Source organism: Macaca fascicularis, chromosome 20 (assembly GCF_037993035.2).
Source record: "Macaca fascicularis isolate 582-1 chromosome 20, T2T-MFA8v1.1".
Classification (NCBI taxonomy): domain Eukaryota; kingdom Metazoa; phylum Chordata; class Mammalia; order Primates; family Cercopithecidae; genus Macaca; species Macaca fascicularis.
Window position 1 is genome coordinate 3,916,372 of NC_088394.1, and position 19,065 is coordinate 3,935,436.

Below are 19,065 nucleotides of genomic sequence, written 5' to 3' on the forward strand. Positions count from 1 at the left end.
GCTGTTGCCCAGGCTGAAGCACAGAGGCATGATCTCAGCTCACTACAACCTCCACCTCCCAGGTTCATATGATTCTTATGCCTCAGCCTCCTGAATAGCTGGGATTACAGGCATGCACCACCATGCTGAACTCGTTTTAGTATTTGTAGTAAAGACAGGGCTTCACCATGTTGGGTAGGCTGGTCTCAAACTCCTGATCTCAAGTGATCTGCCTGCCTCGGCCTCCCAAAGTGCTGGGATTCCACTGCACCCAGCCTTTTAAAAAAATTTTTTTTTTTTTTTTTTTTTGAGACAGAATCTCGCTCTGTCCCCCCGGCTGGAGTGCACTGGCATGATCTTGGCTCACTGCAATCTCTGCCTCCCAGGTTCAAGTGATTCTCCTGCCTCAGCCTCCCGAGTAGCTGGGACTACAGGCACCCACCACCACGCCCGGCTAATTTATGTATTTTTAGTAGAGATGGAGTTTCACTATATTGGCCAGGCTGGTCTCAAACTCCCAACCTCAGGTAATCCGCCTGCCTTGACCTCCCAAAGTGCTGGGATTACAGGCGTGAGCAACCGCACCCAGCGCCTTTTTTTTTTAGATGGAATCTCACTCTGTCACCCAGCCTGGAGTGCAGTGGTGTGATCTCGGCTCACTGCAACCTCTGCCTCCTGGGTTCAAGGGATTCTCCTGTCTCGGCCTCCTGAGTTGCTGGGATTACAGGCGTGTGCTACCATGCCTGGCTACTTTCTCTATTTTTAGTAGAGATGGGGGTTCACCATATTGGCCAGGCTAGTCTTGAACTCCTGACCTCTGGTGATCCGACCGCCTCAGCCTCCCAAAGTGTTGGGATTACAGGCGTGAGCCACCGTGGCCAGCTTCCATCTTGCTTCTAATTTCCAAGCTGCTCTTGTTCATTTCTGGGTGTAGGCTGAACTAATTTTGGGAGGAATTTAGTTTATAGTTACAGCCTTTTCCCAAAACAAACCCCCTTCTTGCTTGGGGACCAGCTTGCCTTTGTAAGACTAACAAATTAGCCACAAGATTAGAAATTATGGTTTTGGAGTCATGCAGCCAGAGGCTGTAAGATTCCAAACTTCTCCATTTGCTCCTAGGGATAACATCACTATCTTAACATCTAAGATTAGTGCTGGAGGTATTTTTCAGACCCTGCATTGTGATGCACCAGCTGGCGCCACCCAGACCAGTAATCTGGCTAAACCAGTTCTTCAATCCCACCCAGGAAGGGAAGACAACAAGAACCGACTAGACAACCTGTGATTTCATCTCAGGCCCAACCAATCAGCACTCCTCACTCCATGGCCCCCATAGCTGCCAAATTATCCTTAACAAACCCCAGCCTCTGAATTTTCAGGGCAACTGATCTGAGTAGTAAAACTCCGGTTTCCCATTCAGCCAACTTTGTGTGAATTAAGCCGTTTCTCTATTGCAATTCCCTGTATTGATTAACCGGCTTCATCTGGGCAGCTGGCAAGGAGAATCCATTGCGTGGTTACAAGAGCACCCAGCCAGCCAGGCACAGTGGCTCATGCCTGTAATCCCAGCACTTTGGGAATCTGAGGCAGGTGGATCACCTGAGGTCAGGACTTCGACACCAGCGTGGCCAATGTGGGGAAACCCCGCCTCTACTAAAAATATAAAAATTAGCCAGGCGCATTGGTGGGTGCCTGTAGTCCCAGCTACTCAGGAGGCAGACAGGAGAATCACTTGAACCCAGGAGGCAGAGGTTGCAGTGAGCTGAGATTGCGCCATTGCACTCCAGCCTGGGTAACAAGAGCAAAACTCCGTCTCAAAAACAAGAAACAACAAAAAAAATCCAAGATCCCCCAGGCAAGCAGGCAGCACCCATGCGGAACTATGGGAGCCTCCCCAAAATGTTAGGCAGTAGCTAGTGTTGGAGCCTGCGTTCTTCCAACTGTGGCCCTCATGGGGCTACAACAGTCCATTTTGGAGCTTTAGGGACAATGAAGGATACAGCCAGCTGGGCAAATCTCAGGCACCAGCTATATAATCAGAGCAGCCACTGCTATCTCCTACACGTTGGACTTCCTCTTATGATTCCTGGACAAGGAGATTCTGTTGCTTCAAAGCATTGAGGTAAACCACTTCCCCAAGTAAACACTGAAGAAACTCCAGCCAGCGCAGCTAAAGAGGCAGAATGGGGCCAACGAGGCAGCACTGAAGAGGTAGGTAAGTCAGGGGGCTATGTGGGTAGCACCAAAAATTTGGGGGCCTTGGGAGACTTGCATGGACTCTCTTAATTCCTCTTGCCAGCTCCTCTGTTCCAAGGCACAAGAGAAGCACTGGGGACAGGGTGGCCATGCCACCTACTTGATAACTGTGTCTCAGCCACAAGGGCCCTAGATCCAGGGGATGACCCAGAACCTTCCATGGGGGCAGCAGACAGCATGTGCATATTGAATTGGGTCTGGCCATGCACTATGGGATTTCAGTGCAAGCAAAGAATAGTGACAAGTATATTTCAGAGGACACAAGTGTCTCAATGAAACAGTTTATTTTATTATATTATTCTTCTTATTATTTAAGATGGAGTCTTGCTCTGTCGCCAGGCTAGAGTGCAGTGGCACGATCTCGGCTCACTGCAACCTCCGTCTCGCGGGTTCAAGCAATTCTCCTGCCTCAGCCTCCAGAGTAGCCAGGACTACAGGCGTGTGCCACCATGCCCGGCTAATTTTTATATTTTTAGTAGAGATGGGGTTTCACTACATTACCAGGATGGTCTTGATCTCTTGACCTCGTGATCCGCCCACCTCAGCCTCCCAAAGTGCTGAGATTACAGGCGTGAACAACCGCGCCTGGCCTATTATTTTATTTATGTATCGTTTTTGAGTCAGGGTCTCACTATGTTGTTCAGCATGGTGGCATGCACCTGTAGTCCCAGCTATTGGGGAGGCTGAGGGGGTAGGATTGTTTGAGCTGGCGACGTCGAGGCTGCAGTGAACTATGGTCATGCCACTGCACTCCAGCCTGGGTGACACAGCGAGACCCCCGGTCTCTAAATAAATAAATTACAGCGCTAATATGCCAATACCATGGGTTACTACTGCCATCTGTTGGCTGTCCCCATGCCACTTCACTCCGGCCTGAGTGATACAGTGAGACCCTGTCTCTAAATAAATAAATAGATTACAGTGGTAATATGCTAATACCAAGGGTTACTACTGCCATCTGTTGGCTGTCCCCATGCTGCGTCCTATGCTTTTTTATTTATTTATTTATTTATTTAATTTTTTTTTTTTTTTTTTTTTTTTTTTGAGACGGAGTCTCGCTCTGTCGCCCAGCCCAGGCTGGAGTGCAGTGGCGCGATCTCGGCTCACTGCAAGCTCCGCCTCCCGGGTTCACGCCATTCTCCTGCCTCAGCCTCCCGAGTAGCTGGGACTTCAGGCGCCCACAACCGCGCCCGGCTAATTTTTTGTATTTTTTAGTAGAGACGGGGTTTCACCGTGGTCTCGATCTCCTGACCTTGTGATCCGCCCGCCTCGGCCTCCCCAAGTGCTGGGATTACAGGCGTGAGCCACCGCGCCCGGCCTATGCTTTTTTAACTGTCAAATTTGCAGCAAACAAATGTTTTCACTTGACCTATGTCATCTTCCGTCCTTGCACCAGCCCTTAAAGGCGTCATTATTATCCCCATTCTACAGAAGTGAAGACTGAGCTCGGGGAGGCTGTCACCTCCCAGGATCTCTGATATTTGCAGTGGAGCTGAGATTCAAATCCAGGTCCACTGAACTCCAGAGCACTTGACTGTAACTGTTCAGCTCTACTGCTTCTCAATACAGAAATCCATTTAATAAAAACAACGCGATGGTAAAGACAGTGGGCAGCAAAATTTACTCCCTGCTGGGTCCAGAAACAAGTGTTTCTAACCAGGGCCCTGGGTCTTCTCAAAGAAGTGCTTCCTGCCCATCCAAAAAAGCAGAACTGATAGGTGAGGAAGGAAATTCCTTTGGAACTGCCTTTGTGGGCACTCGCCTGCCCTGCGAAGAGCTGCTACAGAACAGAACTTCCCTGAACTTGACTTCTTGCCCGGGTCATACCCCTGCATACTTGTCAGACAGATGGACCCCCCTGTGTCTGTCCTGCGCTGTTTTCCTTCACTCTGTCATGTGCCCCACCCTGCTGGGGGTATGCCTGGTGATGTGTAGTTCCCTGGGACTAGCTGCTATTTATTGAGCACTTACTGTGTGCTGAGTCTTCAACAGTGTCTTTAACGAGATAGAAGCCTATTTCTCATGGTAGCATCTGGAGGTGGGCAGGAGGCAGGCAGTCTGGGGTGGGGCCGGTTCGGCAGCCCTACCCCACAAAGTGATCAGGGACTCAGGTTCCCTGCAGCCTGCGGCCCCTCCATCATTGAAGCTACCCCTCCTGGGGCACTGAAGTGCCATCTCACAATTCCAAATTTAAATTTTTTAATCACATGTGAATACTATGCACAACTCTGTTAATAAATTTGAAATTGTAGATGAAAGAAACGATTTTCTGGAAAATATAAACTACCAAAATTTACTCAAGAAGATACAGAAATTATGAGTAGCCAATGTCCCTTAGAAGAAATTATACGAATACATATAAGGAGTAAAGATACTCTTTACTTTCACTTATTTTTTAGAGATAGTATCTAGCTCTGTTGCCAAGGCTGGTGTGCAGTGGCATGATCCTGGTTCACAGCACCCGGGATGGAATTCCTGTATTCAACTGATCCTCCATTCTCAGCCTCCTGACTACCTGGGACTAAGGTGCCAGCAAGCCCAGCTAACTAAAAAAAAAAAAAAAAAATATATATATATATATATATATATATATATATATATATTTAGACACAGTTTTGCTCTTTTGCACAGGCTGGAGTGCAGTGGTGTGATCTCCACTCACTGCAACCTCTGCCTCCCAGGTTCAAGCGATTCTCCTGCTTCAGCCTCCCAAGTAGCTGGGATTACAGGCACCCGCCACCACACCCAGCTAATTTGTTGTTTTTTTAGTAGAGACAGGGTTTCACCATGTTGGCCAGGCTGGTCTTGAACTCCTGACCTCAGGTGATGTGTCTGCCTCAGCCTCCCAAAGTGCTGGGATTACAGGTATAAGCCACGCACCCAGCCTTTTTTTTTTTTTTTTTTTTGTAGAGACAAGGTCTCACTATGTTGTCCAGCCTGGTCTTGAACTCTTGGCTTCAAGTTATCTACCTGCCTGGGCCTCACAAAGTGCTTGGATTACAGGTATGAGCCACCACACCTAGCCCTCTCTATTTTTCTTCCTTTTTTTTTCTTAAACGGCATTTCTTAAACGGTTCTGTCACCCAGGCTGGAGTGCAGTGGTGCGATCATGGCTCACTGCAATCTTCCCCTCCCAAGTCCAAGCAATTCTTTTTGATGTGTCCATCAAAAAGCTCCCATTATAGAAGGGGAGAACAGATATTGGGGAATAACTAGAAGTCTTTCTGCTGGAAATGTGAATATATAGAACGTCCTTAACAAGAACATGAATATCTGCCATGCATAAAGGCGGGCGCCTGTAGTTCTAGCTACTTGGGAGGCTGAGGTGGGAGGACACTTGGGCCCAGGTGTTCCACGATACAGTGAGCAGTGATTGCACCACTGCACTGCAGCCTGGGTGAAAGAACAAGACCCTGTCTTGTTCTTTTGCACAAATACGTATCAGAGACCAACAACAGATACTTAATCATGTTATAAAAAGCAATTTCATGAACTTAAGATCCCAATTTTGACTGCAGTCTTCAATTTTTAACATTGTTTTGAGTTGTAAATGCTGCAGGATTGACAGAGGCTGGGCGCAGTGGCTCAGACCTGTAATTCCAGCACTTTGGGAGGCTGAGGCGGGCGGATCATGAGGTCAGGAGATCGAGACCATCCTGGCTAACACAGTGAAACCGCGTCTCTACTAAAAATACAAACAATTAGCCGGGCGTGGTGGTGGGCGCCTGTGGTCCCAGCTACTAAAAAAAAAAAAAAAAAAGGAAAATATAGTCTATAAATAATGAAGAAAGTAAAGTTGTGGTTTTTTGGTCCAGAATTTATACTCATTCTGTCAATCTTTTTTTTTTGTTTGTTTGAGATGGAGTCTCACTGTGGCCCAGGCTGGAGTGCAGTGGCGCGACCTCAGCTCACTGCAAGCTCCGCCTCCCGGGTTCAAGTGATTCAACTGCCTCAGCCTGCTCAGTAGCTGGGACAAAGTGCCTGCCACCATGCCCAGCTAATTTTTTTTATTTTTAGTAGAGATGGGGTTTTACCGTGTTAGCCAGGATGGTCTCGATCTTCTGACTTTGTGATCCACCCACCTCCGCCTCCCAAAGTGCTGGGATTACAGGCGTAAGCCACCACGCCCAGCCGCCTTAGACTATATTTTCTAGCTAGAAAAAAACAGTGGGCTGGGCGTGATGTCTCATGCCTGTAATCCCAACACTATAGGAGACCAAGGCAGGTAGATCACTTGAGGTCAGGAGTTTGAGACCAGCCTGGGCAACATGGCGAAACCTCATCTCTACCAAAAATACAAAAATTAGCGGGCATGGTGGCGCACACCTGTAATCCCAGCTACTTGGGAGGCTGAGGCAGAACTGCTTGAACCTGGGAGGGGAAGGTTGCAATGAGCTGAGATCACACCCCTACACTCCAGCCTGGGCGACCGAGAAAGACTCCATTTTAGAAAAAAAAAAAAGGGTCCAGGCGTGGTGGCTCATGCCTGTAATCCCAGCACTTTGGGAGGCCAAGGAGGGTGGATCACGAGGTCAGGAGTTCAAGACCAGCCTGGCCAACATGGTAAAACCCTGTCTCTACTAAAAATACAAAAAATTAGCTAGATGTGGTGGTGTGCTCCTGTAACCCCAGTTACTTGGGAGGCTGAGGCAGGATAATTGCTTGAACGTGGGAGGTGGAGGTTGCAGTGAGCAAAGATTGCGCCACTGTACTCCAGCCTGGGCCACAGAGCAAGACTCCGTCTCAAAAAACAAAAAACAAAACAAAACAAAAAATGGCCAGGCACTGTGGCTCACGCCTGTATTCCCAGCACTTTGGGAGGCTGAGGTGGGCAGATCATGATGTCAGGAAATCAAGACCATCCTGGCTAACATGGTGAAATCTCTACTAAAAATACAAAAAAGACGCTGAGGTGGGCGGATCATGAGGTCAGGAGATATAAACCATCCTGGCTAACACAGTGAAACCCCCTTTCTACTAAAAATACAAAAAATTAGCCAGGCATGGTGGCAGGTGCCTGTAGTCCCAGCTACTAGGGAGGCTGAGGCAGGAGAATGGCATGAACCTGGGAGGCGAAGCTTGCAGTGAACCGAGATTGTGCCACTGGACTGCAGCCTGGGTGACAGAGTGAGAATCCCTCTAAAAAAAGAAAGAAAAAGAACACGTGAAAAATTATCAGAAGGAATAAGAAAGTGCAATTAGGTGGTCAATTTCAATATAATTGTATGCAAACTTGCCATATACCAGCAATGCTCAGTAGAAAATACAGTTCATGTGCCAGTTACCAATGTATGGCCTCTCAGCCCAAACACATCCTTTTCGTTCTGCTCTGTGATACTGAGCTGGATGACATCTCAGCTTTGGGTGAGATCCAGCGTGATACCCAGCGGGACTCTACGCAGTTCCTTGCTAGCCAGCTTGATGTTGTTCTTCTCCAATAGAGGGCGATGGAGGAACACTGTCAGGTCAGAACGGAAGGGAGGGGCTGTCTTCTTCCTGGTGCAGTTCTCCAATGCGGCCAGCGGAGGGCAGGAGAGGTAGCCAGTGGCCTTCACTTCCGTTGTCCTCACCTTGGTCCGGCAGCTGCCCTTTCCGCTGTCCGCCAGCAGTGAGTTCTCGGGGCACCCACTCCCTCTTCTGAGGTCCAGTCTCTGCCTTGAATTGAAAGGGGAAGGGCTCTTTCGTGTTTCCAAGTTTCCTCCCTTTTTACTTCCTCAGTCCTAAGGGCACAAGTTCCTTCCTGCAGTTGCTATTCTGTAACTCTTAGAAATCTCTCTTACCCATTTGGGTAACCATCTTCACAACTAAACAATTATTTTTACCAATTTTTCTCTTCAAAACAATGGTGTGGCCGGGCGCGGGGGCTCATGCCTATAATCCCAGCAGTTCGGGAGGCTGAAGTGGGTGGATGACCTGAGGTCAGGAGTTCGAGACCAGGCTGGCCAACATGGCAAAATCCCGTCTCTACTAAAAATACAAAAAATTAGCTAGGCGTGGTGGTGGGTGCCTGTAATCCCAGCTACTTGGGAGGCTGAGGCAGGAGAATTGCTTAAACCGGGGAGGCAAAGGTTTGCAATGGGCTGAGATCGCACCATTGCACTCCAGCCTGGGCAACAGAATGAGACTCTTTAAAAAAAAAAAAAAAAAAAGGCCGGGCGCGGTGGCTCAAGCCTGTAATCCCAGCACTTTGGGAGGCCGAGACGGGCGGATCACGAGGTCAGGAGATCGAGACCATCCTGGCTGACACGGTGAAACCCCGTCTGTAGTAAAAAATACAAAAAAATAGCCGGGCGAGGTGGCAGGTGCCTGTAGTCCCAGCTACTCGGGAGGCTGAGGCAGGAGAATGGCGTAAACCCGGGAGGCGGAGCTTGCAGTGAGCCGAGATCCCGCCACTGCACTCCAGTCTCGGCGACAGAGCAAGACTCCGTCTCAAAAAAAAAAAAAAAAAAAAAAAAAGTATATTCCAATGAAAATAACGCAATTCACAAAAGGATAAATAGAAATAATACTTGAAAAAAGAAAACATATCCAGCTTCCCTAGAAATCAAGGAAATGGTAACTATATTCATGGAATTTCTCCCATTGGGCTGTTGCACAGAATAAGCGTGAGATGTAAAGGACTCAGCTCACTGCCTGGCAATATAAACACTCCATACATGGTAACTATCATGATTTAAAAGTTTAATAGGATAGGCACAGTGGTTCTCACCTGTAATCCCAGCACTTTGGAAGAAGGCTGAGGCAGGCAGATCCCTTGAGGTCAGGAGTTCAAGACCAGCCTGGCTAACCTGGTGAAACCCCATCTCTACTAAAAATACAAAACTTAGCCTGGTGTGGTGGCGTGCACCTGTAATCCCAGCTACTAGGGAGGCTGAGGTGGGAGGATCGCTTGAACCTGGGAGGTGGAGGTTGCAGTGAGCCACGAAATTGCAGCACTGCACCAAAAAAAAAAAAGTTTAATATGTATTACTGTGGACCTGGGGACGCTACATCAAGCTGTTTCCCAGTTGAACTGGAATGCCACAACAAAGGCTGAACACTGTAAATGTCCAAATCTGGAGGAACAGAGGAAGGTAAACATTTGATTCTCAAGTGGAAGATCAAAGCATTACATTCTTTCTGGAGGACAGTTTGGAAATATGTACACAAAGTAATATGGCAATTCCATTTCTGGTTGTTCTCAGGGAAATGTTCAAGCAAATGCATAAAGGTGTATGTAGAAGCATATCTACAAATACAGAAAGATGGAAACAATGTAAGTGTCCAAGGGTGGCGGACTTAAAAGATGAAAATTCTGCTGGGCATACTGGCTCATGCCTGTAATCTCAGTACTTTGGGAGGCCGAGGCAGGCAGATCATCTGAAGTCGGGAGTTCGAGCCCAGCCTGACCAACATGGAGAAACCCCATCTCTACTAAAAATACAAAATTAGCCGGGCATGGTGACACATGCCTGTAATCCTAGCTATTCGGGAGGCTGAGGCAGGAGAACCGCTTGAACCCGGAAGGCAGAGGTTGCAGTGAGCCAAGATCGGGCCACTGCAGTGCAGCCTGGGTGACAGAGCGAGACTCCGTCTCAAAAAAAAAAAAAAAATATATATATATATATAAACTATATATAATATATATATACACATTCACAGACATATAACTGAACAGTAAAACTGTAAGAACAGACTAAAATATGAACAGTGCTTATTCCTGGATGGTCGTATTAGAAATGTTTTTTACCTTCATTCATTAAACAAATATTTACTAGGCATCTGCCATGTGCCAGGCACAATTCTAGGTGTTCGTGGTAGGGCATTAAAAAGTGTCTGCCCTCATGAACACTTATCGTTGAGTCGTGGGAAACAAATATTACACAAGTATATGTCAGGTAGTGATAAACATTAGGGAGAAAAGCATGGCAGAGCTGAGGCTGTTTACAGAGCTCCGGGAGGCTTCCTTGAGGGGGTGACGTATGAGCAGAGTGAGGGAGCAAGCCTTGTGGCTATCATGAGAAAGCTATCTTTATGATTTGCCAATTAATTTTCTTAATTTTCTCTTCCAAGCATGCAACACCTACAAAATTAAGACAAAACAAACCAGGAAAGCTCTTTCCATTTATGAAAGATATCTGGAGCCTGAGATTATCTTCGGGTCGAGGCGTGGAAAGAGTGGGAGAGGATCCGAGGGTATGGAAAGGAGAACCCCGAGCCCCCCTGCTCTAGATCCCTCAGGGCCGTTGGATCCCTGACGCCCCGCAGCTCCTGGTGGACGAAGCAGCTGGTGGGAGAGCGCGGGACTGCGGCGAGGTCAGTGTCTTCTTGCCGCGTCCTGCTAAGGCGACCCGAAGACAGAGGATCGCCGCAGGAGGCTCCGCGCCCCTTACCCGACGGCATTTCCCAGGAAGCTACACGCCTCTCCAGGGAATTGGGAGGAGCGGGACCCAAGAGGCTGGAAACAAGTCTCCCAGGCCCAAGCTCCACCGCCCACGGCCTTTCGGCCCTCACCTACGAGTTGGCATAGAAAGACCGTGGCGGAAGGAAAACGCCGCTCCAGCGCATCCCTTCCGGCGGAGCAGGCGCTCCACTCGTGGCTAGGCCATATGCCCTCTCCTTTCCTCGGGCCAGCCTTGGCTTCCCCTTTTTGTCGCTCAAGGGCCAGAGGCGCAAGGAAATGTGAAAGAAAAGCGGCGACGAAAGAAAACAAAGCAAATCTAGACGCAAAACGTTGCCTTTCCTCCCGGATGCAGGTGTATGACGCATATGGCGTTTCCGTCTTCTAATAGGGAGCCTGAGAATTCTTCCTGTTCATTGGCCATCAGTCAGGGAGAAGGCGGGCTCAGTGAACGAACGGCTTTCTGGGAGCTAGGGAATGCTTGCGCCGCGTAGTTTCCCAGCGAGCCCTGCGACCACTTCCGGCGCCGAGAACTGGCGGCGGAAGTGGTGTCTCCTGGGCCGCCGTGGGCGTTGTGTGTTTCGGGGGCGGGGGCGGGGACGGGGGCTCTGGCCGCCTGGCTCCGACATCAAGCACCGGGCTCCGGGTGGCCGGGATCAGCGCCCCGAGGCAGAGGCCGGAGGGCGGGCGCACTACTAGGAAGTGCTGGGTCCCCCGCGCCGCTCTGCCCTCTTGGTCCGCGGGCAGACGCCCCTGCACGATCGCCGCTCGCCCCGCGGGCGAGGCTGCGGGGGACAGCACGGGGCTCTGGCTGGCTCGCCTTCCCGCCTGCCGTGTCCTGCTGAGCGACCCTGGTGAGTCCTGGCCCTCTTCGAGGAAAGTCTTCTTCGAAGTCACCAGAGGATGAGAATGGTGCACGCACCTTTCAGGGGTCTTGTGAGGAGCAGAATAAATAAAGCGCCTAGGGTGGACTAAATAATTGGAAACAACCCGAATGCATCACTTGAGTATTGATTAAGAAACTGGAGCGTATCCGTACCGCGGAAGCTCATAGTGCCGCTGTCTGTGCAGTAAGGTCTCATTTATGTAAAAACACATGAAGCACCTTCTTTTTCTTTTCTTTTCTCCCCCCATGGATGGCTTTTTTAGTAAAAGCACAGAGAAAAGGTCTGGGACGTCACTTGTCAGACTGTTAAGTCGGGGGGTACAATTGCATTGAGGAAGGGAGAGTTTTACGGACTTCTGTATTGTTTGAATCTTCCCCCCTTTTTTATTACGATGGTTTGTATTTTTTTTTTTTTCTTTTTACTTTTTTTTTTTTTGAGACGGCCTCAGTCTGTTGCCCAGGCTGGAGTACGGTGGTGCGATCATAGCTCATTGCAACCTCAAACTCCTGGACTCAGGAGATCTTCCCTCTTCAGCCTCCCCAGTAGCTGGGACTACAGGAGCCCCACCCGGCTTTTTTTGTTTTTTGGTACAGATGGCGTCTCACATTGTCTTCCCAAAGTGGTCTTGAACCCCTGGCCTCAAGCAATCATCCTATCTCTGTCTCCCAAAATGCTGGGATTACAGGCATAAACCACCAAGCCCGGCCAGTTTGTATTTGTATTGTTGAAACAAAAAATCGATTACTGAAAATTGCATAATACACTTTTCAGTAAAGAGTAACAATGTAAGGTATAAAGGTGTCATACATTTATATGTACCTGTGGATAAATGGCTTTGGATGGTGTCTATGAGGCCTTCTGTGACACCTCAGGGCCAGATGTGTTTTGGAATTCAGAGGTTTTCAAATTTGAGAAAACTAATATAGTGCACATACAATATATCAAGCACATCTCCAGAGGGATCTGGGGCAACACTAAATAATGAAACACATCAGTTAAAATTTTTTAATTAGGCAGGGCGCAGTGGCTCATGCCTGTAATCCCAGCACTTTGGGAGGCCAAGGCGGGTGGATCACAAGGTCAGGAGTTCGAGACCATCCTGGCCAACATGATGAAACCTCGTCTCTACTAAAAATACAAAAATTAGCTGGGCGTGGTAGCTGGTGCCTGTAGTCTCAGCTACTTGGGAGGCTGAGGCAGGAGAATCGCTTGAACCCAGGAGGCAGAGGTTGCAGTGAACCAAGATTGCACCACTGTACTCCAGCCTGGGCAACAGAGTGAGACTCTCTCAAAAAAAAAAAAAAAAAAAAAGATTTTTAGTTGATGTATAATGTCCATACAGAAAAACACATCAGTGGGTATAGCTCAATGAATTTTTATAAACTGAAGATATATGTTATTAATATTTCTGCCATAATTTTGAATATTTACATTTAGTGGAATAAATTGAGATTATAAATATGCTTATATCAGGTCAGGTGGTGCTGCCAAATGATTGATACTGGGTTTTGCTTTCAAAGAGTTATGAAATACCCGGGTTTTGTATTTCTGGCTTTGGGATGAGAGCTTGTGGGCCTGTGTTAATAGAGACAGTCACGTGAGCAAGGCATTACAGTAAAGCCTAGAAAAGGCTTCAGGGCCATGAAAGGATGGGACTGGATGGCTCTTCAGCCTGGGGTTTGCTCCTGTATTCCACATCCTTCCTCCTCAGTCCTGCCATTTTGCTCTTTCCCCAGGAGTACACATCCAGATGCCGGCCCAGCAACCACAGGGGATCCCTCTGGGAGACTAAAAGTACAGGTTCTGGGGCCCAGGTTGAGGCCGACCAACCCTGAGCCTCAGGCCAGGGGAATGGCAGCCCCCTTGGAGCCCCAGGACCAGACCTCTGGGGAGGGAGAAGGGCTTCTGATTGTCAAAGTGGAAGATTCCTCCTGGGAACAGGAATCTGCCCAGCATGAGGACAGCAGGGATTCCGAAGCCTGCCGCCAGCGCTTCCGGCAGTTCTGCTATGGGGATGTGCATGGGCCTCATGAGGCCTTCAGCCAGCTCTGGGAGCTCTGCTGCCGCTGGCTGCGGCCCGAGTTGCGCACCAAGGAGCAGATCCTGGAGCTGCTGGTGCTGGAGCAGTTCCTGACGGTGCTTCCAGGGGAGATCCAGGGCTGGGTGCGCGGGCAGCACCCAGGAAGTGGCGAGGAGGCTGTCGCCTTGGTGGAGGACCTACAGAAGCAGCCATTGAAAGACTGGCCGCAGGTGAGGGGCCCTTCAATATCCAGAGTCACCTGGATGGTACCTGGCGAGTAGGTACCCTGCAGAGATAAGTCTCCTAGAGGCTCACAGGGTAGGGGAGACACAGAGCCCCCAGGAGCAGGCACACAAGCACAGCATGCCATGGGTGCCTTTCTGAAAGATGCAGTCCAAAGTAAATGTGATTTATTTTTTGCGGCTGTGGAAGGCAACAATAGGGCTGAAGTGTGAATGTTCCAGAAAGGAAGTCTTAGCTCCATGCAGGGTCTGCTGATGTTTATTTGCATTTTGCTCTAGGCCTGGCTCTGAGGACACTAGGGTGTGCAGAGAGCTAGCTCCAGAGTGGGGCTAGAAGGTGGAGCTGTCCGGGGCCCCAATTACCTTGTGGGATGTTGGATCCTTCATATTGGATGCATCTGGGGAGGTTCTGATGAGTGGCTAGGGGATGGGGTTGTGCCTTTGGCAGGAGGGTCCCCAGCTCCCCGCTTGCTAAGTGGCTGTGATTCTGGCCTTTCAGGGCTGGTTCTTGCCTCGTGAATGATCAGGGAGCATCCTCGGGCACACAGCATTGCCTGGTATCACATTCTCCTCTGGACTTTCTTGGGGCACCATATTGGTCTCCTTCCCACACCCCAGCATCCTGAGGGTCATGTCCTGTGTCTCCTTCCCAGGGAATAAACTCTGTCTCCCCCGGTCTGGTCTCGGGCTGATGAGCATATTGTGGTTCCTGCACAGGATGTGCCCTCGGAGGAGGCGGAACCCGAGGCTGCAGGCCAGGGATCTCAGGCCAAGGGGCCTCCCCTGATGGTGGGGGCACGGAGGCGGCCATCTGTTCCCCAAGAGCAGCACAGCCATAGCGGTGAGTAAGCCTCTGTCCTTGTGGGCAGTAGAGTGGCTGGGCAGGGACTTAGCTCTGTCACCGGCATTGCCCTAAGGGTCATAGGCAGGACAGCTCCCTCTGTGAAGTCTAGGGCATGTGTGAATGCGCACAGGTTGGGGAGGCCATAGGCATCGGTGTCAGGCCTGGGCTGGCCTTTCTAAGGCTCCATTCTTCTCCTTCAGCCCAGCCTCCTGCTCTTCTTAAAGAGGGGCGTACCAGAGAGACGACGGACACCTGCTTTGTCTCTGGGGTCCATGTGAGTCACCAGTCCCTTTGTCTTCTTTAAGGCACTTGGCTCTGTTGAGTTTGTAAAATGGGACTTACTGTCCCATCAGGCCTCTTTCATCTGACCCATCCTGTCCCCGCCAGTGCTGCTGGGAGGCCTGAGCAAGGGAGCCCTGAGCCAGGTCTTCTCGCCCCATTCCAGGGACCTGTGGCATTGGGAGACATTCCATTCTATTTCTCCCGGGAAGAATGGGGCACCCTGGACCCTGCTCAGCGGGATCTCTTCTGGGACATAAAGCGGGAGAACTCCCGGAACACCACCCTGGGTAAGCACCCAGGGCCTTTGGGTCCAGGCTGGCCGCCCCCCATCCTGTTGGAACTTCAGTCTTCTTTCCCACCCCATCCTTAGCTGGTTCCAAAGCAGCCTATCCCCAAGTCTTGCCAAGAGCCTGAGTAACTCCTTTCTTGGCTGACGATCAGTTTTTGTGCCTTGCCACATGCAGCATGGGACGGCGCCAGCGCTGCCGAGCCCTGAGTGCTCGTAAGGGCAGCTTCTCCTTTGAGTCTCACTGCCTAGTGCATAGAAGAATTGTCCCCATTTTACACATAAGGGACCTGAGACTCAGGTCAGTGGATGCTGAAGGGACACAGCTGGGAGTTGGATCAGGCATGGCTGTGAGGCCACTTTGGGCTGCCAGGAGCAGGGGTGCTGACGGGGAACCCCAGCTGCTCACCAGCCTGGGCCCCTGCTTGTCAGAACTGCCCTTACCAGTTCCCTCTCCACGCCAGGCCCCTTCTCAGCACCATCAGGGATCATCTTGTTGAGTCCACACTCCCAGCAGGATGGGCTGCGACCTCTGCCCAGATCTGTCATGTGTTGAGTTTGGAGAACTAGAGCCTGCATGGTGAAGGGAGCCACACTAGCCAGACCAGTTTGGTTTCTCAGTTTCCGACTGTGACAGTTGGGAAAAATTTTTTCTTTATTTTCTTTTTTGAGATGGAGTCTTCCTCTGTCGCCAGGCTGGAATGTAGTGGTGTGATCTCAGCTCACTGAAACTTCCACCTCCCGGGTTCAAGCAATTCTCCTGCCTCAGCCTCCTGAGTAGCTGGGATTACAGACATGAGCCACCATTCCTGGCTAATTTTTTTGTATTTTTAATAGAGACGAGTTTTCACCATGTTGGTCAGGCTGGTCTCGAACTCCTGATTTCGTGATCCGCCCACCTCGGCCTCCCAAAGTGCTGGGATTACAGGCGTGAGCCACCACGCCTAGCCCTTGAAAATTTTCAAAATTACTGTAAATCTTTTCTGCTGTGGAGCTTGATATCTGGGGTTCAGAGTGGGACATTGGATCCCAGTGTGGCTTGCAGGGCACAGATGGCTTAGGGGGCTGGCCTATGCAGGCAGGATCAGAGGCTTGCTCAGACTGCTGCTCTGCCGCATTTTTTCATCATCCCTGTTTTATTTGGGTTTTTGTTTTTGTTTTGTTTGTTTATTTTTAAGACAAAGTCTTGCTCTTGGAGTGCAATGGCATGATCCCGGCTCACTGCAACCTCCGCTTTCTGGGTTCAAGTGATTCTTCTGCCTCAGCCTCCTGAGTAGCTGGGATTACAGAGGAGCGCTACCACGTCCTGCTAATTTTTGTATTTTTAGTAGGGACGGGGTTTCGCCATATTGGCCAGGCTGGTCTGGGACTTCTAACCTCAGGTTATCCGCCTGCCTCAGCCTCCCAAAATGTTGGGATTACAGGCTTGAGCCACTGCGCCCGGCCAATCACCCCCATTTTATAGATAAGGAAACTGAGGATTCGGCAGTGTGAGCGCAGGGCTTTCTGAACCTGGAGGCCAGGAAGCTTTCCCTAGCCTTGTTTCTTCCTCACCTCAGCTCTGGCCCCAGAACCGAGTGGGACTGAAGAGGTCGCCTCCTTCCCCTTGCAGGTTTGGGGCTCAAAGGCCAAAATGAGAAGTCCCGGCTGGAGGAGGTGGTGCCGGTGCTGCCGGGCCAGACAGGCAGCGACGTGACTGTGTCCTGGAGCCCGGAGGAGGCTGAGACCTGGGAGAGTGAGAACCGGCCGAGGGCGGCCCTGGGCCCAGTGGTGGGTGCGCGACGGGGGCGGCCACCCACTCGCCGGCGCCAGTTCCGGGACCTGGCAGCCGAGAAGCCACACAGCTGCGGGCAGTGTGGAAAGCGCTTCCGCTGGGGTTCGGACCTGGCGCGGCACCAGCGCACGCACACGGGCGAGAAGCCGCACAAGTGCCCCGAGTGCGACAAGAGCTTCCGCAGCTCCTCGGACCTGGTGCGCCACCAAGGCGTGCACACGGGCGAGAAGCCCTTCTCCTGTTCCGAGTGCGGCAAGAGCTTCAGCCGCAGCGCCTACCTGGCTGACCACCAGCGCATCCACACGGGCGAGAAGCCTTTCGGCTGCAGCGACTGCGGCAAGAGCTTCTCGCTGCGCTCCTACCTGCTGGACCATCGGCGTGTGCACACCGGTGAGCGGCCCTTTGGCTGCGGAGAGTGCGACAAGAGCTTCAAGCAGCGTGCGCACCTCATCGCGCATCAGAGCCTGCACGCCAAGATGGCCCAGCCCGTGGGGTGAGCAGCCAGCTTGGCCGGAAACTTGGGGGAGGCCCAGCCACGGCACATCCTACTTCATTCACCACTGGGACTCTCCTTCTATTTGTGGCCACCTCCTGGGCTGTCCGAGGGACCCCAGGGTACCCCACACTCGGAGCTCGCCTGCCCTGCTCGGCTGTGAGGACTTGCCCAGCACTCAAAGGGAACGGAAGCCCCCCTCCCGTCCCCTGATCTTGTCGTCTTTCCCCCTTCTGCGCCTAGCGTTTCTCTTCCCCTCTAGTTTCTGGAGCCCCAACACATTCCTGACAGGGGCAGCAGGGTGGCGAGGACTCAGGTCTAGGTCCCTTCCCAGAAGCCCCCGAGCCTCATTTGACTGTGTGGCTCTTTGGCCCCCACCCTCTGGGGTGGGTCCATGAGTCAGGCCTCTGCCCTGCCAACCTGTGCCTTTCAGTGGGCACGGAGGACTGGCCTTGGCCCCCAGGGGGTTGCTGGGCTTTGGGACGGACAGTCAGCCCACACCTGTGGGACCACGGGTCTTAGGGCGCAGGGGCTTTCTGGCCCCCACCCACTCCCGTTTCCAGGCCATGACCACTCTGCCCTGTCCTGGCCACACGGACTCGGCCTGCCCTTGCCCTCGGTCTACTTGCCCTAACATGAGGCTCTGAGAGCCACTTGCCCACCAGTCTGGTGAGGATAATGGTGGCTACAGCGACAGGAGGCCAACCCTGGAGACCAAGAACAGGGTGCCTGGCTGCCAACTGCTCCTCCAGAGGTGCGGCTGCACCATACTTAGCACTAGCATTCTATCAGCACTAGCATCCCACTCCATTGGCACTGGTACCCCGCTCCATCGGCATTAACGCCCCGCTCCATCGACACTGGTGCCCACTCCATCGGCACTGGCACCCCGCTCCATCCGCATTAATGCCCTGCTCCATCGACACTGGTGCCCGCTCCATTGGCACTGGCGCCCACTCCATCCCCCGCTCCATCGGCACTGGCGCCCCGCTCCATTGGCACTAACGCCCCACTCGGCGCCCCACTCCATCAGCACTAATGTCCTGCTCCATCGGCACTGGCGCCCCACTCCATTGTCACTAACGTCCAGCTCTATTGGCATTAACACCTCGCTCCATCGTCACTACGTCCAACTCCATCGGCACTAACGGCCTGCTCCATCGGCACTGGTGCCGGGTTCCATCGTCACTAACCTCCAGCTCCACCGGCACTGGCGCCCCACTTCATGGGCACTTTGCTGCTGCCTCCTGAGCACTGCCTTCCATGAACAGGGACAGACCAGAGGCCCTGCAAGGACTCAGCCCTGCGGGCCTCCAAAGGGCAACAGAAGAGTATTAATAAATGTGAAAACTTCCCTCCAGAGTGTTCTGTTCTTTCGGTGTCTGGAATGTGGGGAAACCTGGAATATAAACCCTTTGCCCTGGCCTTGTGTCCTGGTGGCACATTCTGCTGCGCTGTCACCAAGGGGAGCCACATCCTTGGCGTCCAGTTTGGCTGGGCCCCAATGGGCAGCCGTGTCCCTTGGGACTCTTGTCCCCATGTGTCAGCCAGTGCCTGCCCTGCTCTGGGGGCACCATCTGTGCCCTTGCAGAACAGGGAGTTGAGCAGGACTCAGGGTCTTC

At 51.5% G+C, this 19,065-nt stretch overlaps 1 protein-coding gene and 1 long non-coding RNA gene across 5 annotated transcripts; one reads left to right on the forward strand and one right to left on the reverse strand.

The window, feature by feature from the left end:
* Positions 1 to 7,433: 7,433 nt before the first annotated feature.
* On the reverse strand, positions 7,434 to 10,979 carry LOC107128361 (uncharacterized). The gene is made up of 3 exons (XR_012429649.1): positions 10,322 to 10,979; positions 8,945 to 9,463; positions 7,434 to 7,890 (listed from the first exon to the last, which is right to left on the reverse strand). It is a non-coding gene; the product is annotated as an uncharacterized lncRNA (long non-coding RNA).
* A 146-nt stretch (positions 10,980 to 11,125) lies between these two features.
* On the forward strand, positions 11,126 to 18,803 carry ZNF213 (zinc finger protein 213). 4 transcript variants are annotated; one of them, XM_074028673.1, is made up of 6 exons: positions 11,126 to 11,469; positions 13,239 to 13,752; positions 14,418 to 14,605; positions 14,809 to 14,882; positions 15,054 to 15,177; positions 16,789 to 18,803. In XM_074028673.1, exons 3-6 carry the CDS (start codon positions 14,551 to 14,553, stop codon positions 17,445 to 17,447), a joined length of 912 nt encoding a protein of 303 aa, XP_073884774.1. In that variant the 5' UTR covers positions 11,126 to 11,469; positions 13,239 to 13,752; positions 14,418 to 14,550; the 3' UTR covers positions 17,448 to 18,803. The 4 variants fall into 4 exon arrangements, with proteins under 4 accessions (XP_073884774.1, XP_005591106.2, XP_073884775.1 ...); XM_005591049.5 differs by having other exon boundaries at positions 14,482 to 14,605; XM_074028674.1 differs by lacking the exons at positions 14,809 to 14,882; positions 15,054 to 15,177.
* Positions 18,804 to 19,065: the final 262 nt, after the last annotated feature.